Source organism: Sebastes fasciatus, chromosome 16 (genome assembly GCF_043250625.1).
Source record: "Sebastes fasciatus isolate fSebFas1 chromosome 16, fSebFas1.pri, whole genome shotgun sequence".
In the NCBI taxonomy this organism is placed as follows: Eukaryota; Metazoa; Chordata; class Actinopteri; order Perciformes; family Sebastidae; genus Sebastes; species Sebastes fasciatus.
In genome coordinates this window covers 15,923,970-15,950,666 of record NC_133810.1, presented here as the reverse complement: position 1 = coordinate 15,950,666, position 26,697 = coordinate 15,923,970, and the positions used below count along the sequence as shown (strand labels likewise).

General features: G+C 40.7%; 1 protein-coding gene across 8 annotated transcripts; it reads left to right on the top strand.

Annotated features, from left to right (window-relative positions):
• The first annotated feature begins 301 nt into the window (after positions 1-301).
• Positions 302-23,439, top strand: LOC141752414 (periostin-like). Of its 8 annotated transcripts, XM_074610379.1 has the most exons (25): positions 1,229-1,388; positions 2,367-2,465; positions 7,720-7,784; positions 7,903-8,060; positions 8,136-8,300; positions 8,424-8,570; positions 8,775-8,916; positions 10,746-10,958; positions 11,048-11,182; positions 11,291-11,439; positions 11,879-12,015; positions 12,975-13,105; positions 13,296-13,426; positions 15,110-15,212; positions 15,296-15,363; positions 15,469-15,514; positions 16,085-16,120; positions 18,177-18,193; positions 18,233-18,285; positions 18,325-18,557; positions 18,673-18,696; positions 21,995-22,039; positions 22,271-22,357; positions 22,517-22,552; positions 22,876-23,439. In XM_074610379.1, the coding sequence occupies exons 1-25, from the start codon at positions 1,270-1,272 to the stop codon at positions 22,932-22,934; spliced, it is 2,598 nt and encodes an 865-aa protein (XP_074466480.1). In that variant the 5' UTR covers positions 1,229-1,269; the 3' UTR covers positions 22,935-23,439. The 8 variants fall into 8 exon arrangements, with proteins under 8 accessions (XP_074466475.1, XP_074466474.1, XP_074466480.1 ...); XM_074610374.1 differs by adding an exon at positions 302-411 and having other exon boundaries at positions 1,269-1,388; positions 18,177-18,557; XM_074610373.1 differs by adding an exon at positions 1,153-1,171 and having other exon boundaries at positions 1,269-1,388; positions 18,177-18,557.
• Positions 23,440-26,697: the final 3,258 nt, after the last annotated feature.

Below are 26,697 nucleotides of genomic sequence, written 5' to 3'. Positions count from 1 at the left end.
TCACGCGAGGTCACGCGAGGTCACGACGAGTGAGTACATCTGTGACGTGTAGTGATTTCAGTTAATCAGTCAAAGAAAATCTTCATTCTCCTGATCACAAAGTATTTATTTATCATTTTTGAACAAGGAAATGCATTTATTGTGTAAGAAACCAGACATTTTGCCAGGGTGCGCTCTGTCTGTGATCACATTTTGTGGAGTAAACCATAAGATTTAGCTCTTAATTCAATTACTCAAAATCACAAAAAGAGTTTTTTCCTTCATGTCTCCTACTTTAGAAGCAGACCTGCTCATGTTCACAAGCCAAGACGGTGCATTGCGACGTCCAGGGAGCCTTTTTTTCATCATGGATTTTCTCTTTGAAGCTGTATCAGATCTGGCTTCAACATAGTTAGTCGGAGACAGCTGCAGGTAAAAGTTGGGACGGGGGAGGAAGAAGATGACGATGATGAACGGTGAACATGACAGCAGGGAGGATGAAGGGGGGAAAACGGGAGTTCAGGGGAGGAAAGGCTGCTGGTGGAAATGATGAATCTACATTGTGAAAGTAATGAGGAGAGAGGTGTCCCCCAGGGATGGATGATAAAAAATACAGTTAGGCTCCTGTCAAACAATGTGTAAACCTCTCAGCCACACATATAGATCACCATGGGTCTTTGAGTTTGATTTACTGCCTGGTTTTATAGCCTATTAAAAACACTTCAGTCAGTTTAATTCACATACTTAGTTGCCAAATGTCCCGAGGACACATATCAGAGGTGTGGGAATGACTTTTAATTAGTCCCTGTATCTTACTTTTTGTGCATCTTTTAAACATGATGGGGGACTCCCCTCTCAAAATTCTCTATCAATCTTAAATGCATGGGTCAAAACCAGCATTACATAGTCTTGTATAAAGTTAAAGGCAATCAATCTACAGTTGGGAGATAAAGCTGTCGTAGAGTGTAGAGCGATGTAAAGTTTGAGTTGCAGGGTGTCCTCGGTGCTCTGGGATGTGATGGTGGTAAAGAAATTCACGAGAAATGAGCAACAACGTGAGGGAGGGAAGGAGGGAGGGGGGAGACAATAAGCTCGAGTCAGAGCAGGAGGGAGGATTTTTGGAAGGGTGTGTGCGGGTGAGAGCAGGACGTAATGGTATGGAAAAGACTGCGAGGGAGTAAAAAGAGCGTGGGTGGGTATGGGTGTGTGTTATACAGTTGGTATAAAAGCTCCCTCTCTCACTCGCACTCCCATATCTCCTGTGTATTTTTTTTTTTATTCCTCCCCAGGATGCATCAGCTGCTAGTGGTGACCTCCGTGCTGGTGGCACTCTGCTCTCTAGGGAGCGTGGATACTTCAGCTTATGACAAGATAGTCACCCACAGTCGCATACGGGCCAGGAAAGAAGGGTAAGGAGATGGGACATGCATGGGGGAGGGAGGGAGGGGAGAGAGAGGTGACAAACTTAATGAACAGTGTAGCAGCATTTTTAGTTTCTAATTTAGCAGATAACTGGTGATTTCTGTTGGCGTTGGTCTGCAGATGTGAGAACATAAATTGCACGACTAATAACAAGCTGACAGATGTGTGACCGTGTGAACTGCTATACATCATGCTTTGTATCCAGATTCTATAGCACTATACTTGATCATGATTTGGGAAAACAGGTCAGCCACATTGATGAAAATATTGATTCATGCCATAATGGAAAATTCAATATCGTCTCTCACATTCATTCACTCTTCTGCTTTAAATAATGTCCCCAATGTACTATACAGGTGTACATGATGGAAGGTACAACTGAAATTGCCTATTTTTAAAAGGAGATGGATGTTAGTTATAGAATACCTTAGTCAGGAATCCTGTACTTAATTGTCTTGGATGTATAGTTTTTGTAGGTATGTAAGTGGGTGGATGTGTGTGCACTCCATCTATATGCGGCGTTACTTTGTTTTTGTGTACATGTATGTCAGGTGAGGCCCAGTCTCAAGGCGGTTTTGTTTTGTGATAATTATTGCCTGTTAATTTGTATTAATGGCAATAAAGTAAAAAAAATAATAATAATGTCCCCATTTTTAAATTAATTCTGAGTTGAAATTTTTCATTTAAGAAGTATGTTTTAAAAGGGCTTTCATTGCTTTAACAAATTAAATTACAGGTTCTTCAAACACAGTTACAGTACATAAGCCTTGTCATGTATACATTTTTCTCATTACCTTACTTGTCTTTCTCCTCTCCACCTCTCCTACCCTCGTACATTCCCACATCCTGCCTCACCTTCCCTTTCCTCCCCTTGCTTCTCACCTTCTCTTTTTTCACTCCTGCATCCCCCTATCCACCCTCCTCCTCCTCCTCCTCCTCCTCCTCCCTTCTCCCTTCTCTTACAGACCCAATGTGTGCGCTCTGCAGCAGGTCCAGGGGACTAATAAGAAGTACTTCAGCACATGTAGGAACTGGTACAAAGGCTCCATCTGTGGCAAGAAGACGTGAGTCTTTACCAAAAGATTTATCTAATTGCTACATGTTTTTATTTTATCTTTATAAGTATTTGCACAGAATCCAATGACCTTTACACCCAAACTACTCCCAGCTTCCATACATCCTGCACATAGACAGGAGTATTTCAGAAAGTCAGATAAGCATCTAACTGAGGTCTCTGTGAAAGTTTTTGTGAATTCCTGCGCTAACCTCTTTACCTATTACGTGGCCCTCTCTTATTAACAGCTGTGTGTCGTCGGGACCCTCAGGTTCTTTCTCTTCAATTTATCTTAACATGTATCTGTCTAACTGTCCTCTCTGAACCTGGCCTGAGCTTTAGCTCCCTTTTGTCTGACAAATGGACTCTCTGTATTCATACATAATCTCTTTTTGTCCTCATCCTCCCCTCCCTCCTCTCAAGTCTGGACATGCTGTGTAGCCTGCGGGCCGGGGGTTTGCTCTATTATGGGCCTTTAATGATGTGAACGCTGCTTAACAGTGATTGACGCCCCACTTCCCCTCGGACACGTTTCAGGTGCTCAGGAAAAATTTTGGCGTCATGCTTTTAGTCTATGTGTGTGTGTATGTGTCCAGTTGGGCGAAACAGAAGGTGTATTGCAGGTCTAGTTTCACCAGATTTGGTGCATGAGTAGTGGTGTATTGGTGCTGTATGTGTCTCATACTGAGTTTTGAAACTTTTTATTCTGAGGCAAATTACCCTTCTTTGAGTGAGCTGTGAAGAACTGCCGCTAAGATAATTTTAATACTTAAAGTGGAGAGTTTTCTGTCCCACTGCGGTAATGATTAGCTGTTTCGGAATTCATGTTAAATTTTGCTTGTTGAAAAAATGCCAAATATAGAGATAGTAATAATTCAAAATTTTGGGTTACCGGTAAAAGAGTAGAATGCATGAATGGTTGTAGATATTTTAACTTCTGCGAGACATACAAGCCACATCAAAGGGCATTGTTGTTGATGGATTTAAGTCAGTGTTATATGTGCTGAATGTGTAGATATTAGAGTAAAAAAATATATGAAATATAGCTGCTGATGTGTTGATGGAGTGTAAGGCTCAGCTGGAGCTGTGCACACACACACACCTTCTTTTAGTCAGTCAGCTGTGACACCTGCTGCTGTGTCAGGGTTAGCCTGAAAATAAGGAGAGAGAATGGATAAAAGAGTCATTGAGTTCAGAAGTGAGTCATTTTCTCCCAACACAGTACGGCGATAGACTACTGAGATGATATTACATGGAACCACCCTGCAATTATTAAAAAAAAAAAAGACAAGATAATATAACATAATTAGAAGCTATTAGGAAGGTAATGAGGGTTTCAAAGGCACTAAAGCCCAAAGCCCTTTGTATTAAGTTCTTAAAACAAGTTTATTAAGTTCAATTAAAACTGACTGTGATCAGGTATAGAAAGGATTTTAATTAAAATAATAAATCAATATATATATATCTTTATTTTTTATGTTAAATGTAAAAAGAACCATGAATTCTTCTACATTTCACTGTTTTGACTTTTAGCAAATTAAGAGTGAATTAGATAAACACACTGTATATCATTAATGGCACCATATCAACCATGAATTATACGCAAATCCATCAAATATACAGCAATATGTCAATTCTAAGTATTCACATTTTCCATAAGCAAAAAAGCAATATGAAGAAAAACAGACAAAAAGCAAAGCAAAGCCAGAAAACTCTTGCTTCTCTCTCTGTCTGTCTGTGGTCACAGTGAAGACATTGTTCAGCAGCAGTGGAGGAAATCCAGCCAGCTGTGATTACGTCTGAGCTGGATTTGGTGTTGATGAGCGATTATGAGCGGCTGTTTGAGTCTACAGTATGGCCACTTGAACGTCCTAGTGTAGACTGCTGGCTGGTGTGCGAACAAGCGTGTGTTTAAACAAGTCTTGAGGGTGCAGCAGTCGAGGTAATGAATCTCTTAGAAACCACTATTGCGAAGAACAAATTATGTTGGTTAGGTTAAATTGTACTGTGGGGATTTCTTAATGCCTTCGTTTTCCCACAAAGAACTCCTGAAGTGCACCGCTGGAGGTTCAGGTGGAAGCGATTTTCTTCAAAGTGATGTAGGTGGTGACACAACATGCAGGGAGCAGAAGAGGACAAGCGCTTAATTTGTGGTTAAATCTGCAGTCGGTCACTTTGAACAAATATGATGAAAAGCTATTTCTATAAAACTGTCACTATATCCTGACAGTGCATGAGACAGATAATCCATGGAAAAAAAACCTGCCTCCTCTTGTAATGGCATTTGCAAGATTTCACCACGCCCGAAGGAAAACAACCAATTTGAACCGAGCAGTCTCTGGGCAGCTGTCAATCAATGCTTGCGAAACTTGTGAATCAAACGGTCAAACTAGGCAGCGCTGATCAAATATGAATCAATATTCTGTTACTGTAATGCCTATTTCTCTCCTCAAATGTTTTCATAAACATCTTGTATTGTACTGTTTAGCTGTAAAATGAGAAAGTTTGCTCCGGCCTGAGTTTGCGAGTGATTGACAGATGCTCAGAGACGGCAGGCTCCAGCTCAGCTCTGATTGGTTGATTGGACACAGAGGCACATGATTTTTTGGCAAATTACTTGTCTCATGTATTGCCGTTTTATAAAAAAAACTTTTTTTAATCATATTTGCTCCATTTCTACCCGCTGCTGCTTTAAATCTAATATGAACTGCTGGCGTATACTCTTTTTTACTGATGAGAGGAAAAAAAACGAGAGCCTGTTAACTCCACCTAAATGCGTTTATTTGGTCTCATTTATAAAGTATTTAACACGTGTATATGTTTTCAATAACACATTCAAAGTTGGGATTTATCAAACGTACACATCTCTTCGACATGGCTGGTTTACCTATTCAAGATAATAGGAGGTGATGCAGAAATGGCAGTAAAAATGGTCAGGAACGTTCATTTACGCACAAATTCGCTGTTCTCACGATTTACAAATAAGGCCTGTTGTGAATTGGGTTACGATGGTTTGTCATTTTTGAAAAGTGGTCCCCAGTAAAAAAGTTTGGGAAACACTGATGTAGAGTATTCAGGAAGCCACTGGCACTGCAGGGGGGGGAAAAACCACTTGATGAGGACACAAGAGACACTGTCGATTGTTGATTACATAACAGGAAAAAAACTGGAATGTTTTTATCTGATGCCAGACAACCCCACCTAGTGTTTCTGTGTGAGTACAGTATGTGTGTGTGTTTGAACATCTGCTCATCTGGAAGCCACATTGAGCTGGTTCATGCAGTGACACTGCTGCCAGCGGCCTGGTTCGCAGTGTGCTTCTCTCTGCTCTATAGTGCATCCATTATCCTGTCAGAGCCCAGCCGGGGAGCAGTGACTTCATACCTTACTCACAGCCAGCTGTGCATGGATATTTATGTTTTTCACATTATAACGATTAGTGTCAACTCATAGAATGATGGTGCTGTGAGCGACACGGCTGCGTGCACAAAAATTGCTAATTCACAGCGTTCAGTATCATCGCACACGTTTCTATAAACACACAAATGCTGATTAAAGTGGATTAGAGAGGTTTGCCAAAAACATGTGAGTCATTTTAGGGAGTTGAGGGGAGAAAGTGAGTGATGCTGCTTTTCGTGTGTGTGTGTGTATTTGAAGTGGCTATGAAAGGAGTGTTTTGCGCGTGCATAATGCATCACTACTGTTCATTTCTGAAAGGAAAGCAAACAGTTTTTTGGACGTGACGCCTGTAGAGAAAGCACAGAGTTCATATAGAAACAGAGCATTTCCATGGGAAAACAGAAAGCAGGAAAACTGTCAAAGCAAACCTCTTTAGCAAACACACCCATGAACTCCTTCGGGTTAAACCCTAATTAAACTCATTCCAGCATTCGGGAACTTCATGGCTGTTTCTCTCGTGGATCATCCAATGTTGACTCACTGCTAGTTTGTTTGCATCTCGGAGGATTTGTGTTAGCTTGGGATGAGTCCAAATCAAACGTCTGGATGTTTGATTACCGTCTGCGGCTCATTTTCAGTAAAACTACACTTGAGAAAACATCATTTAAAAGTGAATTTTACAGAATACTCACTTGTGGCTCACTGTCAGTCTTTTCACACCTCATTATGTCATTCGTAACACCGCAATAAAGTGCAGCTTGATTTCCCGTAACCCATACAACAGATTGAGGAGCGTGGGTCAGCTGCACAGCTCCCTTGGTGTGCTCGTGTTAGCAGGTCCTTTCAACTTCCTGCCAGGATGTTTTTACTTTCTTTGAGCTCTGTTTTCATAAGCTGCTCCTTCCGGCCCAAAAAATCTAAATCAATCCCGTAGTCACAAGAAGTCGACTGTATATCAAGATTCTGTTTTTCTTGGACACTTCCTTGGGAATTAGATTAATGGCCAAGAGAAAGTGCAGGGGGGAGGCAGACACCCCTGTCTGGTTTTCATGTTAACATACTTACAGTATAGATGAATATAAAGTATATATGGGAAAGCTCTGGTTTCCTTCCCTTATACTTCTGCCAGTAGAAGTGCTCCTTTACATATTTTACTCAACAATAATCTGGATATAATAGTTTTTGAGCTGTTGAGCTATAGGGGCTTGCTTACTGATCTCCTTTTGGGAATTTTCTTTCCTGGGTTTATTGCCGTTGCATGAGATATTGGAAATGATGTTGGCTGGCTATCAGTGTCTCGGGCTAGTCTTTCTCTCTGAGTCCAGTCCAGCTTCTCTCTGGGATTGGCCTACCAGGAGTTGTGCACACTCTATATATTTAATGAACCACTTTCATGTTACTGGTGTTTTTCTTGTCTTTTTTTTTAATTCTCCTTGACTCGCTCGCTCTTTTGGAAGTTTTCTTACACCGTCACCTCTTCTGCTCTGACTTTTAAATGTGCTTCACCCAATTATGGATTTTTTATTTGGTGAGTAAGATCCCCTCACTCTCGCCGTTCTCAATTCCAAGCGCTCTCGTCATCCTCTCCCATCACAGCTCCAGAGCGGAGGTTGTTTTTCTTCCTCTTCGATGTCAAATCTTTGTTGATCTGTCTTTCTTTGTTTTCTCAGCTTGCATTAAACACATTGCATCTTGCTCGGTTTTATTACTAAATCACTCTAATGTACAGTTCTCTGACTGTATGTCCTCCAACACCCTACAGTTCTTTTGATTTTTTAACATTCTGTGCATGAATATCATTAATTTATGTTTTTCAATATCAGCTGCATCACAGGTCTAACATATTTGTGTGTTTTTTTTGGTAGCCTGGTCCTGTATGAATGCTGTCCTGGGTACATGAAGCTGGAGGGCATGAGAGGATGCCCTGCAGGTTGGTGGCTTTCACCACAGCCCCTTTCTGGTCTACTTTTACTTTTCTATTTCAATACACTTGTACTATTGTAGTCTGTTTCTGAGCAGGAACAATTCCTCTGCTTCCCCCCCTCCAGTGGCTCCCATTGACCATGTCTACGGTACGCTGGGGCTTGTAAAGGCTACGACCACGCAGCAATACGCTGAAATGTCCCAGCTGAGAGAGGAAATTGAAGGCAGAGGCTCTTACACCATGTTTGCACCGAGCAATGAGGCCTGGGATCGGGTGGAATCTGTAAGTAGACTAGAAGGGAATACAAATAAATGCAATAATTTCTCCCACTTTTTACTGATGTTGTGATTACCCCAGGACGTACGGGCAGCACTGGAGAGCAACGTGAACATCGAGCTGTACAACGCTCTTCACTTCCACATGGTGAACCGTCGTATTCTGACCAAAGACATGAAGAACGACATGTCTGTCACTTCCATGTACAACGACCTGGGCATCTACATCAACCACTACTCGAATGGGGTCAGTTTATGCACAGTGTTGAAATGCACGAGATTGCATGAATACGTGATTGAATTGTGTCTATAAAGGACTTCTGACCCCAACGGTGGTCTTTGCTTAATATAAGCTTTCCTCTCTGTGAAGATTGTGACGGTGAACTGTGCCAGGATCATCCATGGGAATCAGGTGGCCACAAATGGCGTGGTGCATGTCATCGATCGGGTCATCAGCGGCGTGGGCAACAACATGAAGGAAGTCCTGGATGTCTCAGATGAGCTCTCCTCCTTCAGAGTATGTTAAATAAACAGCACTCAAAGCTGAAAATGGGTTAAAAAGCCAACATTACATTTGACTAATGTGCTGGAAGTGGGACGTGTGTAAAAAAAAAAAAACAGTATGAATTGGAAACTCTGTGTTGCTAGCAAATATTTGAACCAGTTTAGTATATCTCAGTATGACAAAATGTGTGAGACACGCTGTCTTCTTGTTACCCAGTCAGCGGTGATCAACGCTGGTATGATGGACAAGCTGGACCAGCCTGGCCACTACACTCTGTTTGCTCCCACTGATGAAGCTTTTGACAAACTGAGCCCAGACTACATGGAGCGTATCATGGGAGACAAGGATGTTATTGCAGGTACATTGTACATGTGATACACTGATGATGACATAATACCATGCTTTGGTTGATTTTTTGGTGTGCAGAGGTTTAGAGCACTTAAATATTTGTGCTGTAGCCAATGTCGGCTGGTCAGACGGTCGGTTCACCACTTTGGTCCCAACTGAAATAACTCAACAACTGTTGGATGGATTGCCATGAAATTTAGTTCGGACATCGATGGTCCCCAGAGGATGAATTTGGTGATGCCCTGAAACAATGTTTTTTCACTTATCCAGTCAAATATCTCGTCAACCAGATAGATTGGCGCAGATATTCATGGTTCCCAGATGATGTAGCCTAATGAGTTTGGGGATCCCCTAGCGCCAACGTGAGGTTTGCTTTTTAGTGTAATATCTCAACAAGTATTGTTTGTTCTTGGACGGACTGCGATGAAATTTGGTGCAGACATTTATGTCCCCTTAAGGATGAACTGTAATCACTTTGGAGGTCATGGAACTTTTCATACAGCGCCATCATCAGATAAAATTTAAATTTGTTTATGGCTAAATACTTGTAAAACAAATGATATTCCCACTAGCCTCAGCTGTAGGCTACTCTGTGTTCAGTGGTAGCAAATTATAGCATGCTGACATGCTAAACTATGATCACGATCGTGGTAAACATTAGGGGTGTAACGATCCATCAATCTGGATTGATGTCCAAGCGAACCTCCTTTCTACAGAGCCCAGTCATAAAATTGTGAAATCATATTTTAGATGCTTTTTGTGAGTTGATATAAAATGTAAATGATTGTGTAGGCATATGATATGGTCTCATATCGATCGGCTTCTGAATTGAATCAAACCAAAATCGTATTCTGGCAGGTATCGTATCGTTGTCCTTAGATTCAATTTAATATTGTATCGTAATGAAAATTGTGATTTACACCCCTAGTAAACGTTATAGCGTTAGCAGTGTCATTGGGAACATATTAGCACACTAACATTAGTATTTAGCTCAAAGTACCGCATCAGTACAGCATCACAGAGCCGTTAGCATGGCTGTAGACTCTTATTCTGGTTGACGTTTTTGATCCTTTACGTAACGTTTAACATTCATTTGACCTCAAGTGAACTTAAATCATGCTGACAGGTTAATGAAACCATCTTCCAAACCCAATCTGCAAATTCCTCCCAAAAGCACATCAAAACCTAGATACCCATCTCATTCTCAGGAGTAAAGGAGTAGACACACTCACACACACACACAGGCAAACCGCACGATAAAAGCGGGACACATGTCTCCACAGTGGCAGCTTATCTGCTGAGTCACTGGCGTGCCAGGAAAGTCTATTAACATGAGGCCAGTTTGCGGCGTCCTCAGTGAGTGTCTCCCTTTGGGACACAATATAACCTCAGATAAATTCTCAGACACTTGGCAGACAGGCTTTGCTGACCAACCATGGAAGAAAATATATAGATGATGTGGAGCCTTGTGCCTTGATAGGTTTGAGCCAAAGAGTGATTTGGCCCGTAGTGCAACACTGATTGCATTCCATTTTTGTGGGTTTGGAAGCATTTCTCATGTTGTCGTTGCATTGCTTTTGCAGGCCAGGCATTGCTAAGTTTGACAGCTGGACTCAGTCAGAGGTGTAATGCCATATCCAAATATTAACAGAAGTGGCTAAATACTTCTAAAAGAGCGAAAGGATACGTGTGTGTCCGTGTGCATGTGTGCTGTGTAATGATCGCAACTGTAAACCTTGGATTGCATACAAAAATAAGTATAGGCAACCCCACAAAGTCTATAAAAGTGTGCAATCTGATCAGTGTTTCTCACCCGCTATCTCTCTCACACCTACTCAGCCCTGGTGAAATACCACATGTTGACCAGTGTCCAGTGTTCAGAAGCAATCATGGCCGGGTCGATATATGAGACCGAAGAGGGCAGCAACATAGAGATCGGCTGTAATGGCGACAGCTTGACGGTCAACGGAATCAAGATGGTGCTGAAGAAGGACGTCGTCACCACCAATGGCGTCATCCACTACATCGACCAGGTGCTCATCCCCGACTCAGGTAAGACACATTTTGAATTTTCTCCTTCAAATCATTTGGCCACATCGTTTTTTCTGTGATCACCAACATGTTTATGTGATTCATATCAGCTAAGCAAGGGATTGAGCTGATTGGAGAATCCCAGAGCACTTTCAGCGACATGGTGTCCGAACTGGGCTTAGCCGCTGCCATGGGTCCAAAGACAGAGTACACGCTCCTTGCTCCCGTCAACACTGCCTTCACTAGTGAGTTGATCTCCAAACAAGTTCTCATGGAGGAAATGTTTAATCAGGACTGACATCTAATGTAATCCGAGTCATTTTAAATCTGTAACTTCTCTCTGTGCTTGTCAGACGAGGTGATGACAACAGAGCAGAGCATGCTGAGATACATTTTGCAAAACCACATCTTAAAGCTCAAAATCACACTGAGTGAGCTCTACAATGGACAGCTGCTGGAAACACTGGCTGGCAAACTGCTCAGAGTCTTCATTTACCGCACTGTGAGTACTATGTCTGTGTTTGTTGTTGCATTAGAGCATCAGGAAGGATCAGGGAAATAAGATAAATAAGAAGTGATGTAAAGACAATGGAGAGCGCCTGCTTCCATATTGGAAATCTGAAAGCCATTACGGGGCCCCTTACCAAGTGTTAACATGATATTTGCTGTCTTTCAACTGTAAGCAAATGCAATGGAACAGCTAATTAGTCCAGCTCTTGGCAGGTGAAGTGTGTTTCTGCTCCGGTGGTTCAGATATTAGGAACAGCTGGGTTTCATTTCCTCACAGAATCTTTTTGTTTTCTTCTTGTTGATTGATCATGAGCAATCAAATAGGAGTGTGACAACCCTCCCTCCCCTATAAGCTAAATAGATACCAGATTTTTATACTGTGACTTTTAGACCTGTAACCCTTCCCTCTGAATGTTCTTCTTCTTTGTTAGGCTGTTTGCATAGAAAACGCATGTATGGTGCGAGGCAGTAAAGAGGGAAGCAAAAGCGCCCTCCATGTTATGAAGTCCATCATCAAGCCCGCCGAGAAAACAATCTACAAGCTCCTGATTGCTGACGGACGGTTCAAGTAAGAACTACATCTTATTTTATGCAATTTTTGGCTGTGCTTGTTTCTACATTAAAGGTACAGTGTGTAGGATTTGGTAGCATCTAGTGGTGTGGTTGCAGATTGCAACCAACTGAGTACCCCTCCGCTCACTCCTCTCTTTCCAAAACTGCCGTAACATTACCGCAGTTTCACAAGCATGTCAAAGAACTACGGTGGCCTTCAGGTTACCTAAAAACGTGAAAGGCCCTCTCCAGAGCCAGTATTTGGTTTGTCCGTTTTGGGCTACTGTAGAAACATGGCGGAGCAACATGGCGGACTCCGATAAGAGGATCCACTCCCTATGTAGATAGGAAGGGCTGATTCTAAGCTAACGAAAAGACAACAATTCTTAGTTTCAGGCGATTATACACTAATAAAAACATAGGTATGAATATTAAATTCCATTTCTGCTAATAGATCCCTCAAAATGTTACACACTGTTCCTTTATTTACTAATCAGATCAGATGTAATCATTGTTTATCTGTTGTTTTTAATATATTTATTTTCCGGACAATAACATTTGCAAACATCAGTGGTAATGCCTTACCATACACATTTCACATTTTTTGGCTCTGCGGCAGATATTGGCATCAGTGGAGGCTGATGATTAATAACTGAGGAAGCAGCTGTGTGCATGGGACCACGCAGTCTCACTCAAATCCCAACCCAAGCTCCATCATATCACATTCCCAAAAGCCTGTCTAAAATGAGTAACTCCCTACTGTTTTTTAGCCCAAACGCGACATATAATCTGGTCTCCTCACAGCACAGGACTCATTGTGCCATTATAGCCAGTGGTGTTCTTGTCCCTGGTGGAGAAAGATGATGTAGTTATGGGCTTGAGTTTGTTCAGTCAGAAACACCATAGTTTGAGTTGATTGTGTGAATTGATGACATTCTTCTTTCCTTTCTTTTCTCTTTTTTTAAACAAATGTAGGATTTTCCTGTCGCTGATGGAGACAGCAGGTCTGACTGATCTGCTGAAACAGGAAGGCTCCTATACCATCTTTGCACCAACCGACGAAGCCTTTGATAGTCTCAGCAGAGAGGACTTCGATCTGCTCAAAAGTGAGTACTTGACTGAAATGAACACGCATCCTTTCATGCATCTCCCTTTTGAAGATTGGGGATAGCTGTCAAGCTAGCTTGTTCTTATTTAAAATTATATAATGCGAGCATGAGCGGAGAAAATATGAAGAATGCTAGCTCTCCTGCACAGTGTGTGAATCATGTTCATGCTTTTTGCTGTCGTTGACAGGCGATCTGAATGCTTTGAGGATCATCCTGCTGTACCACTTCAGTAATGGCATCTTCATCAATGGAGGATTAGAGGGAGGAGTTACCAATCTGCTCAAAACCCTCCAGGGCAAGAACCTGCAAGTTATGTCCGTAAGTACAATCAGCCAACACCTAAGTGTGTATTTGTGTCCTTAGAATCAAAGAGATGGGACTGATTTCCTGAATCTGTCATTGAGCAATCAAACGGGTATAAATTCTGCACCAACAGATGCGTCAGCACATGAAATTCAATACATCAAGAATGTTGTGTTTTGAGTAAGATGTGTAACCATGATTATACTCCACAAACAAGTAGATTGTTATCAGGCCATTAAATAGGCATTATTGGTCGCTATAAGCGCCATAGATGGGGGTCAATAGGGACCTATTACACCCAATAGTAGGTTTTATCATCTATTCACATGGTAAATCACTGAAAGAAGGTATAAAAGAAGACAGAAGCGACCTCTAGCAACCGTAATAATTATGACAGGAGCAGAAGCAGAAGTCAGACACTGAAGGATGGGACACAAGACACAAACTACAGGGTTTTTTTACCCAGGAGACTGGGGTTCATATCCCATGTGAAACCAACAACGTTGCATTTCTATTCATTTGTGTTGAAAGTTTCACTTTCACTTTTGAAACATAGTTATTTTAAGCCAAAACACGATGTTTTTCCTAAACTTAACTAAGTGGTTTTGTTGCCTGAACCTAAAAAAATTGTTTTGTTTGTGTTCAAAACAATTTACAATGTGTTTCACTTATACAACGTAGTAGGCGTAGTAGGCCCATAATGACCCATATCTATGGTGCTTATGGCGACTTTTAACACCTATTTAATGGCCTGTTAACGATAATCGGGTGACTTTCAATTCCTGCCTACTTTTGATTGAAAAACATGCACTCTGGGAAATGTAGGAAATTGTCAACTGAAGAAGAAGCAGAGGAGATAATACCCAAGGGTTAATTTTTACTTTAAGAGCATATTTCTATTATGTAATCATATTTTAAAGACCACACATTGTTTCAAAGCCTCCATTGTGAGACTTAAACCCAATCTTTCCCCACATTCTCATTTAAACAATAGCATGAAAGAGCCAGAGCTAATCCATTACTTCAAAGCTGGAGATCTCTGGAGAAAAGCCAGACGTAATAAAACCTGGCTTCCTGTCATTTCCATCAACACCCACAATCTGTATTCACCCACCGCTCCCCACCACCTCCCATTCTAATGTCCTCCACCTGCCATTTTTCTCTGTCTGCTTCGCTATCGCTCATCAGTCTTCATGTCGGCTTTATCGTCATTTCGCCCATGCATTACCTCAATTTCGCACTCCGTCTCTCTCGTATCGCGCTGATCAGGTTATCAGCCAATGACTCGTATCAGGCCTACAGGATTTCCTTAATGGATACAGGAAAGCTTGTTTGAGATAATTCACCAAAAAGAGGGGGCAGTGATTCATGGAAACATGTGGTTAGATTTTTAAAAGAGGTGGCTCAATTTGGTGGGTGAGAGAGGAAGTAGAGGAGAAGGGAAACCTATCCCTCCCTGACTCAGCATCTCCACCTTCGGTCACCTCCACCTTAAATTGCAGGAAATGAACCATGAATGGAATTCCCAGTTCTCTCTTCCAACAATGGAGCACACGGCCTGGGATTCCCATTAAGTCTCATCTGACATCAAAATCTCTCATGTCAAACCATTACCTCATAAAATAAGAATGTGTTTATTGATACCCGTGACAAATAGATATGTATACATTGTTTGACTTTTTTTTCCGTTTTTCCCAGGTTAACAACTCTATTCATGTCAACTCTGTGAATGTGCCAGACAGCGACCTGATGGCAACAAATGGTGTGATCCATGTGGTGAAGAATGTCCTCTATCCTGCGGGTGAGAACAGCAGACATTATTATACATTCTTATGCGCTTTGTGCTGCATTGTGTTATGTTTTAATGATGTATATTACTTACAGACCTTCCCGTGGGCCGCCAGGACCTCCTGGTCCTCCTGAAAAAGCTGATTAGGTACATCCAAATAAAGGTAAATAGAGGAGAAAATACACATACAGTGTGTTTGGATATGCAGAGATCAAAGAGGATTGTTCTATTATTTAACTTCCATTCTGTTTTGCTTTTTATTCTTTAGTTTGTTTCTGGATTTACTTATCAAGAGATCCCACTCACCTTCTTAAGTAAGTTTCTTTAGCACCATTGTCTCTGCATGACGTGTGGATATTATTGCATCTGCAACTTTTAGTCCCTTCAAATGGGGTTGTGTTGACCGTGCTTACGAGAAGAGTTCATATGAACGCCCCCCTCTTGTGGGATACACGACATCGTACGTGGAAAATTTCTGAAAGGTCCGAGTTTACGAGTTGTGATGTGTTTGTTGACGTTGTCAGAAATGGCGGAGGCCTTGGAAGTTCATTTTTCGGTACATAATAAGCGAATATATTGTAATGTCAGTCGTCTATTGTTTTTCTTCGTAATTCTATAATATGTTTAAGGAAAATGTTGATATTCCCAACAGCCTCATCTTTCTCCTCTGTCATTATGCCTTTGACTTTACTGCATTATGTTACCCACTTGCTAGCTTGCTAAATTGTTAGCCTCTGTGGCTTCTAGACGCAGACAGTAACGTTAATATTGCAGTTGCATGAACGCCAAGCATATTGTGTACACAACTTCCCATGTTGTAAACACCAGCTCCCGAGTTTCATTTGAAGGCACCATTAACTTGAACTACTTGTGTTACTTCACAGGGAGGATTATCACAACAACTACACATGTTGAAACAGGTAAGGGTGTCTTATTACTAACCACACCGTTAAAAGACAACTTTTGAATGTGTCATGATCATGCAATATATTTATCATTAGTGGTGATAGTAAAGGCGTTACTGCATTTGGAACCAATTCATGTCCTTTGTTCAAAAATGAGCATCTGTTCTTCCAGTGAAATCCAGCCTGCAGCCATATGCATGTCATCGCTCCATTCAGGCCACTTCCATGCTCGTTCCTCTGATTATCCACTCGCACTATTGCTTAAGTCCACTTGGACCTCCTTGGCATATTTAATCAGCTCCGTTAGGAATGAGGTAATTAGGCTGTCAAAGCAGGCAAACAAGGTCAGAGACCATAGAGGGCTCTTGGATGCTGTCCATCCAGTTGGGCTGAGTCCAGTGCACTTCCACACAGATGGGAGCCTTCATGTATTGGGTAACATAGGAGGGATGAAGTCCGATGCTTCAAAGTTAATTAGGCACATGACATGCAGATTTATGCTATAAATGTATGGAAATAAAAATGTACGTATGTATGATTTATATTTTTTACTATCTTTTGGAAATATAATATATATATATATAATATTTATTGTTTTTCAAAGTTTTTATCCCACAAGAGTAGAACATACAAAACATATATTTTTGACTTCAATTCACTTACTCAACCCCCGACTACAAAGAGGCACCATTCACAAATACATTAACAGATTGAAGTCCTCATTACCACCCACCCACCCATAGGTTTTTAGGGGAAGGACGGAAAAACACAAGATAACCAAATAATTGTATTGATTACTCAAACAAAGTAAAAAGTAAATAAAAAAATAATAATAATTAAAAATAAAAATATTAATAGATAGATAAATAAATAAACGGGAAGGGGGGATTGCTCACTACTGTAATGGGACATTTATGGGTTCCACCCTTTATCGAGTGGTTCTTGCAAAAGTCCATATCTTAATAAAGGTTTGAGAGGACCCCTTGATTTCATTTTCTCTAGTGTTAAAATATTTTCTACTATTTTTTAACCCTCCTGAATAGGAAGAGCGACTCATCTTGGTGAAGCAAACAAACTATTCCTCATATTGATATACTGTATATTAAGAGGTTTAAATTAAAATAGAAGTTGTAGTTTTGATCTTGACTTTAAAAAGAAATAAAACCTGTATATGAATGATAAATTGCCCGAGTGGTTGTAAAACAATGTAGAATACTCACTCTTTACTCATATGCACACACACACACACACATTTATAAATTACATCATTATATTATCTTTCCAGTTTAGATAATGGGTGGGATAATCTATTATCCACATCATGTATATCCTCGTAGTAGTATTTAATTACAAGGCAAAGCAGCCACAGTTTTAAACATGAAGTACTTAAATCTCTTAATGACTTTTGTTTGAAAGATAAAGACGTGCATCTGGCTCTGATTACCGGACTAGGCCACGTATCAAGTGACCTCAGGCCAAAGATTAGAAGGCCTCTGATACAAACACACATCTGTCAGCGTTCATCTCTTTAGTGCTCATATTAATACTGTCACATTACGAATATCATCGCTCAGAAGCAGAAAATATAACAGAAGTGAAAGAAAAAAACGTTTCTGTTGAAGCTGATTCAAAAGAGGAGTTTTACAGATATATCTAGCACCATATGGGAATGTGTTAAAGGATTATATAACATGTCACATTTTCTCCTCTTATCGTATCTTTTTCAGATTAGTAGACAAGATTCTTTAAATACCAAAATGTCTAAATATTGTATAAATTATAAACATGTATGTAATGTGAAACTCAACAAACGGAGGAGAAAATTAAATCTGTCCATCGGGAGCAGCTCACTGGATCATGGAGCGTAACCGCAGCAGTTATTAAATGGATGCAATTTAATATCCCACACACATCATCCTCTGTTTGTTCTGCATGCTTTGATAACTTCACATACTTGACCTCCAGCCTCCTTCTTCGCTCATAATAGAGAGAATGTGGGCGTGTTCAAAAGATAACCTTTCTTTCTATCATTCTGAAGTTCTGAACTCATGTTACCTCTCCCTCGCTACAGTCCCTGAGGTAACAAAGGTGACCAGAGTCATTGCGGGGGAGCCAACTATCACCCAGGTGACCAGGGTCATCGAGGGAGATCCATCTATCACCAAGGTGACCAGGGTCATCGAGGGGGAGCCTTCACTCACCACAGTAACCAGGGTCATTGAAGGAAAGCCTACCATTACCAAGGTTACAAGAGTCATCGAGACGGAACCAGTAGTCACTAGGGTGGTTATTCAGGGGGAGCCGGTGGTCACCAAGGTAACCAGGGTCATCGAGGGGGACCCTACCTTCACAACAGTAACCAGGGTCATCGACGGGGATCCTTCCTTAACAAAAATAACCAAGGTTGTTGAAGGAGAGCAGACCTTTACCAAGGTTACAAGAGTTATCGACGGTAAGTCCCTAAACGTTTATAAATCCTTCATATTTTAAGTGCAAATGATTCGTTAGATGATCAAATTTTGACTTCACAAAGGTTTCGACAAAACAACATGTTTTATTTAACACAGGTGGAGATGGAAAGAGAATTACAGGTCAGTTTCTCTTAACGTGTTTACTCCCCTGAAGAGCACGGTAGTCTAGATCATGCATTTTCTAACAGCTCTTTTAACAAATGCATCCGCGGTCCTGTTGACCACAGTTAACTGAACGTCATCATCTAATGTGAATTTCACGTTTCCTTGGTGATCATCAATTAAGTCATACACATCAGTCAGACATCATTTTCATGGTGTGCACCATTTTAGCTTTAAAGGCAGAATGAGTAGGATGTTCCTAAAAAAATAAATTAAAAAATTTATAGACTCATACAAAAATAATCCCTCTTAATCATGCACCCTAATTTTAATTTAGGCCCTGGGGCTACGGGCGTTTTGGAGGACCTTCACTCCATTCACAATAGACCGTTTCAATGGAATTGCATTGTTGGCAACAGTTTGGGTCCAAGTTTACTTCCTGTCAGCTGATGTTATTCACTTACACTACAACAGGAAATAAACTGGGACACATTTGGAATGTTTATTTTTACAACTGTGAAAATGATCTATATGTTTCCGACTTGTGTGTCTCCAGAGCGTTGTGAAGTCCAAAAGTCCAAATTTATTGAAAAAAGACCAAATACAATCATTTCCAAAATTCATGTTCATGTTTTTATCTAACGAAATATTGTGCTTCAATCCATATCTGTTGGCGTTTAGCCTTTCAAAAACAACATTTTAACTGCGGTCGCTTGCCTTCACACAAAGGCAGGCCCACACCTGAATTAATGAGGCTGTCTGGCAGCAATCTAACAGCGCCATAAATTACACTTATATAACCTCGATAACAATTATTTTTTTTTGGCATTATGGATCAGGGCCCGCCTACTGAGTTACTTGTGCTCGCCCTGGATAAGCCTTCGTCCCCGACTAGTTAAATCTAATGGATCGTATCATGTTTTTATTGTGGGATTGTTCATGGTGGCGGGGGTGCAGATATATATTTTAATTTATAATATATATTTAAAAAAAAATGTATGCTCATATCTCGTGAGGCCCCTTAATCGGTTGGAGGCCCGGAACCCAGGGCTTCAGCCTTGGTAAGCCTGTGCGTTGATGCGCCATTTGGCACAGGGTTCAACATAAGCAATGACTCGATGCTCCGGGGCCTGTAAGAAAGTATGATGGATAAGTTGATTGGCCAGTCGCTGGCCTGTTCAGCCCAGTTACAGTGTTTCTTCCAATCACAATTCTAGACAACTGTAACTTTGCTCATAAATGACTGCTTGAGTGTCATGAGTGAGTTTGAGTGTCATGTCAGTCAGTGAGTCTGTCAGCCAGTTGATTAGCAACCAAGCCAGTTTTATGGAAAGTACACGGTGTCTGTATCTGCAGAGACCCTGCCCTCTCCCAGTATTTTCTTATTTTGCTGTGTTTGGGACGTTTCTGGGCGTCAACCTCTATAAAAACGTAGCGACCCGGTGCCAGATCATAAGCACACATCCAATAGGAAGCTACAAAAATGGCAGACACAGCGACCAATATACGCAAATATAGCGAGGCAAAACAGCAAGCGGTCAAAGCTTGAACCAAAACGAAAGTGAATCTGGGGATGGCTTTCACCCGCTGGCGAGCACCCTAACCGCAGTCAGGGGGGCGTGCACTTCTGGTGACGTTGACCCGAGGAGGAGGGACCAACTTCAAACCAAATCCGACAAATCCTTCTCATTCTGCCTCTAAATGTTTTGTAGATTGTGAAATGTATTTGGAAATCAAAACCATTTTTTCCTATTTAAGAATGTACATTCCATGTTTAACAATCATTTATCTTACAGTCACAAGCACAGTGACTTGGTTGTTTTGGCTACCAATGTTTGTTTCCAGCTATTTCTTTATCTTTAATGCTAGCAGTTTGGCTTACTGCTGGTGGTTCAAAGACAAACCATCAACCTATGTGGTTTACATCCTGCTCTGCTGTAGCTGGCTAGTCCTAAGAGCCAACACTTCTGCTGCTGCCTGAGCCTAACTTTTCAGTTTCTCAGTTTCTTGATCAGCATTCAGTATTGGTCCATAAAACCAAGCATCTACTGTACATCCTGAAACAACACAGACATTCTATTTCATCAAACTGGTTGATATTTCTGGAGTCATTATCTCCTAGCTAGTTTGCAGCAAACCAAAAGGAAATGGTCACAACCACTAATTGCATTGGATAAAAAACAGTAAGAACCCTATACCTTCATCTGTGTGCCAGTGGCATCATGCCACATGTGTAAATTTGCTTATATGGCTGCATTATTACCCAACAAAGACAAAAAAAACAAATGTAGGATTGTATAATCACCTCCGCACTGGCTGCTAATGAAGATGATGACCCAAGCAGAACTTGTATTGGCGTCTGGACCTATCCTATCCAGCTAAATCTAAAGGCTCAAAAGTTAAGAGTACCACGACCAATCAAACACGAATGTAACCCCCAATATTTAAAATTATGATTACACTCAATGCCCCATTTTCTTACCCTAGACAGTCCTACCTATTTGTATTTTCATCACAATCAGACACAAAGTAGGTTAGCAACAGAAAAACAGTGCCAGTGAATGTTTAATACCCGGAGCAGTTATGCTGCTGTAGGATAATCACCAATCATCTAGGTAATAACATGCTCCAATGATGGAGAGCCAGCCATGTTTTAAACAGGGAACCTTTGGCCAAACATTAAGCTCATTCTCGTTTATGATGTTTGAATAGGCTCAGTAAAGAATGGAGGAATGAAGTTGATTTTGACAGTCCATCCTCTGGTTAGGCTTACATCACAACATACATATAAAGCCAAGTTCTTCTACTGCCCATGGTGCACCATGATTTGGATGTCTGTCCATCTCACCACTTATCCATCTGATTTCATCTCTCCGTCACTGAATCCCATCATCTCTGTCTAATACAGCTGCGATGTGTATGTGTGAGCAGTGTGCCAGCTATAACGTGCCATGTTAGGGTGCCCAACTCACACCATTGGGTCATTAGCTTGTGTGGGTGCAGGTGAGCTTTAAGCTGTTTTCACCTAAAACTGCTTCACTGGTGTCTTGCAGCTCAGTGTGCAAGCTAAGAAAAATTGTTTTGCTCTATTTTTCTGAGCCGAGTCCCCCCATCCCCATCTCACACCTGTGCTTCGCACCCTGTGAGTGTGTGTATATGTGTTCATAAATGCTGCACAACTGTGCTTGACTTTGTGTTGGCGGTGGCGGTGGCGGAGGCGGAGGAGGTGTGTTTTGCGGGGTGTATGTACCTGTCAGTCTGTCATTGCTAAGTCGTTAAATGACTTTCAACACCCTTCTCCGCTGCCGGTCCGAAGGTGGAACCAGATACACCACGGTGAACGAGCCTTATATCATTGAGGGTAGGATCTCCTTACACAAACACTTTATACCAAACAGGTTTTTTTTCAAATATTTGTGCCCTTTCCTCCTTGAAATAATCACATTTGCTAATATGCTTTCAGTCAAGATAAGAGGTTACTTCAAGGTGGAAAAGAAAATGAGATGCATTTTTTAACTCCCTAATTGATTTTGTGTGTGAGAGACAAATTGTTCGGCATTTTGGATCTAACGGTTTTTGTTTTGAACGTCAGGCCCGGACTTCTCTAAGATCACCACCATCCACGGAGACCCAAATCTGATCGATGCGGAATCGGAGAGAATTACCAAACTCATTCAAGGTGAATGCTCAGAACTGCAGATCTGCAGAGATTTGTGTGTGTGTGTGTGTGTGTGTGTGTGTGTGTGTGTGTGTGTGTGTGTGTGTGTGTGTGTGTGTGTGTGAGAGAGAGTTTGTGCCCAAATGCAGTGATTGACTGTGCTGTCTCTTTGTTTCACAGACGGAGGTAAATTCGCCGCTGCCAGGAAAGTCCCAGGTAAGAGCATAGTTCGCTGATGACACATTCATCAACACAAAATGTTGGATCAGACCAAAAAGAGTTTGCCAAAAAACACATAATCACTGCTGGAAAATATGTATAGCAATTTCTCTAACCCGTAAATTGCCATTGTTACATTTTCCTTTCATTCTTCTCACTTTTTTTCCTCTTTCCATTATATCCACCTTTGAGTCCTTCCACCTATTCTTCCCGTCTCATATCTTTCCACATGTCCATGTTCCACATGGCATGTTTTATGTTGTCATTGTCTTAATTGACACCTCTGATTCCCTGCATTAACTCTAACTCCTCTTTTACAGCTGGAATGAGGAGGAGGAGAACAAGGCTTGTCAGGCGTCACCACAAGCCAAGGGAGTGAATCCGACAGAGAGAAAACACCTTGGGGCTCACCGCAGAGACTGAATGCTTCTCCAGTGCTCCTGGTCGAGTGCTGGAGGATTGACAAACTGTGGACCAATAGGGACAGATCAAATCAATCTAGCTATTTCTTTGTCCAAACCACCAGTGGGAATGTTTACTATTCCATCTGGACCATACTGTAGGCATGATGTGTAATAGCAATGCAATGAAATTAGAATACCCTTCATGTAAGTGTGCAAGGGAAATATGGACTTTTGCCGTGTGGTAGATGGTGTTTAAGGTGAGATATATTCTACCACTGAGAGATTTTTTTTTTTTTTTTTAATCATGTCACTTTGTAAACGGATAGCTTGGGAAGATCTTTTTATGCTTTTTATGGTGCTCGCATTCTGTACAATGAATGCATTTTAATAAAAAATAAAACAGTGTTTTGCTACCATTAGATGCTGTACCGAACCTTTGTAAATTATCACATGGTGATTAAAAAATACAATAAATTTTTATACAGTTTTCTGTAATTCTTTCTTCCATGACTGTTTTTACTCCACAAAACCAAAATGTTTCATGCTCTTGATTGTGAACCTGTCCTTATACAACCAGGCTCAGGCTGTTCTCATACACTGTTCGTTTCTATACCTACGAAAAGTAATGCATTATAATTTGTATACAACCCACGTAATCAATCAACGTATTCTAATACAACGGTTCGTATGATATCTTACGAAAAGGTTATTCCTCATTTTTCGTTCGTTTTCCTACGAATGTCCAGCAACACGTGTCAATTTCCGCTCGTAACATGCATACAGTCTTTTCAAAATAAACTTCCGTCTTAACTGGAAACAACTTCCTGAGGTTTAAGCAACAAAACAACATAGTTAGGTTTAGGAAAAGATCGTGGTTTGGCTTAAAATAACTCCAGAAGTGACGTAACTTAAGTAGGTAACTTACTTGACAGATAAATCAACGTTGACTTCTGGTTTCACACGGGACACAAACGTCGGGCTCCTGGGCGAAAGTCCAGTGTTTTATTACACACAAATCAATTTCGTGGGATATACATGGATTACAGTGCATTTCTGTTCATAGCTATACCTACGAAAATGAATGCACTGTAATCCGTGTATATCCCACGAAATCGATTTGTGTGTAATAAAACACACAAATCTAAGTTGTTTTTTTTTGCCTAAACACCGCAGAGGCTTGCACAGGCGCACTAATCGCTTGTGTTGCTGGGCATTCGTAGGAACATGCACAAAAAATTAATAACTTTTATCGGTTATCATACAAACCGTTGTATGAGGATACGTTGTATGCCAGGCTTCACAATCACATATTTGTTTTTACCTCAACGAAAAAGTGCTAAAAATGTGCATAGTGACTTAAGAATACAAATGTTCTTTCATTTGTGTTCCATGTCCAAATATAGCTAATCTTCATTACAGTAATGTTACCTTTCCATATTGTGACCTGCCTCAATAATAATGAAATTGACATGGTGGCCAAATTAATTTATATAAAATGTCATCATCTCCTGCCAACACAGTGCAGGCTTTCTGTATTTATATAAAAATGACTTAATCATTCTATTGTTTATAGCTGAAAGTGCTAACAGTATTTATTTTTTCTTGACAACAATGGAACCAAACAAAGTAAAAGCAAATGCATCATAAAAAAGTATATGTCAAAAATGTAATGGAGAACATCATCAGCGCAGTGACAGATAGTTTATCTCAAATCTGCATTATGTCAAGTAATTTACCAACACAAAGCAGAAGAGGATGAAGCTTCAAAGTCCCAACATCAACCACATGTTTTTATAACCCCAAAGTTTTATCTCCATATGGATCCTAACCAAAGCTCAGGACAGAACATAAAAGAGTACTGTATATTTCTTTAGAAGGTGTATTTTTTTTACCCCCCGAAATTGAGTCATAAGCTCAGAAGTTTCATAGCTTTTCAAAATAATTGTCACATTTTATAACACATTCTTTATCTCTTACATTACATCATCCTCTCACATTATCTAACATGTTAGGATATTGTTTACTCAAGGGTATACTAGCCACCATTTGGAGTCATTACATGTTTTCTGACCAGAAAATCTAGCTGCTGTTCATGGCCCGTGCATTACATTTAACTTTCACGTTACAATCAGCTGTTCATTCATGTGCCATGTTCACAACGTTCAGTATCATTTTCACTGTACAAACGTAGTAGTCATAAGCCCAACCATGTAGTTCTTTCCTAAACCTAACTACAGTGGTTTTGTTGCCTAATCCTAAATTGACGCCAGGGGTAACTATAGTGGTTTTGATGCAGAAAATAAGTAATGCCAAGGGGCGTGACAACTTGGTGGTATGTAACGAACGAGTTGGGATGAGAACATGTTGTATATTCACAACATCGGGGTGTGTCAAGCAGAGAAGAGGCTCATCTGCCACATGGCTCATCTGCCACATGAATCATTTGACAAAAAATTTCCTGAAAAGGACTTTGTGAAAAGCTAAACATTTTGTACAGATTTATCTTTTGCATCTCCTGATCAGAAGGTATATACTTGTAAATACTGTACACAGCAACATGCCAGATTTAAGGAATTACATAACAGTTACACAATGCTCTATTTCGCTGGAGCGCATTTCCCAGTAATATTAGACAAGTGTGCATCTCATGTGCGACTCATATTTTCCTGCAGATTATCAAAACATATTTTTCCTTCTGAGAAGAAAACGACCATGGGACCGTGAGCTAGAAATTCCGAAATAGTAGGGTACTCTATGTGCGCTGTTGCAACATCATTAAAATGATCCATGGCAGCTCGTCCAGGGCAACGGCGGCCGAGGGGAGTTGACTGCAGCAGAGGGGAGTTGTAGTTTGCACAAGCATTGCTGGCTTAACGTCACAGAGTGCTGATAAAAAGGTGACGAAAAGAGGTCATGATAGATAGTGTTAGTTTACTGTGTGTACTCATGCAGCACAGGGGTATAGAAACTCAGAGTCTTTGCATTCTTTTCAATTGATGCAGTCAACATAAAGATTATTAACTACATAGAATCATAGACTATATATATAAGAAGTGGACGTAGTCAACGTGACGTCACCCATTGGTCTGTGGACTGCCTTTTTGAAGCCTCGAGTTCTCATAGACTTCTATACACCTGTTGGCTATTAAATGATTTAATGAAATTTAATACAAATTAAATGAAAAAGTGAAAACGATTTTTTTGGAATTCTTTTTGCAAATGTATTGAACAGAAAAAACTGAAATATCACATTGATATAAGTATTCAGACCCTTTGTTGCAGTTCAGCTCAGGTGCCTCCCATTTTTCTTAATCACCTTTGAGCTGTTTCTACACCTTGATTGGAGTCCACCTGTGGTGAATTCAGCTGATTGGACATGATTGGGAAAGGCTCCCTGGCTATATAAGACAAAAAGCAAGCCATGAGGTTGAACTTTTTGACATTATGGGGTGTTGAGTGTAGATTGATGAGGGAAATGAATGAATGAAATTCATTTAAAACAATTTTAGGATAAGACTGCCTAACATATATAGCGCTGAAAAAAACTTGCTGCCTTTTGGTCACAAAATGTGAGCTTCAATTCTTCATCAGTGAGAGATGCATGCAAAAGGCAAAATGTTTGATCGTCTTTGCCTGCATTCCGTTGTGTTATTTCCCATGATGGATGATGTGTGGTTAAATCATCTACCACTGTTCAGACTGAGTCACAGTTGATCACACCATTTGTATAATTTCATT

Excerpts from the sequence above, each read along its gene's own strand:
- LOC141752414 (XM_074610374.1), top strand. The coding sequence starts at position 1,270 with ATGCATCAGCTGCTAGTGGTGACCTCCGTGCTGGTGGCACTCTGCTCT. Across the intron at positions 7,785-7,902 it reads CATGAGAGGATGCCCTGCAG|TGGCTCCCATTGACCATGTC; the intron begins GTTGGTGGCTTT and ends CCCCCCCTCCAG. Across the intron at positions 18,558-18,672 it reads GGTTACAAGAGTTATCGACG|GTGGAGATGGAAAGAGAATT; the intron begins GTAAGTCCCTAA and ends TATTTAACACAG.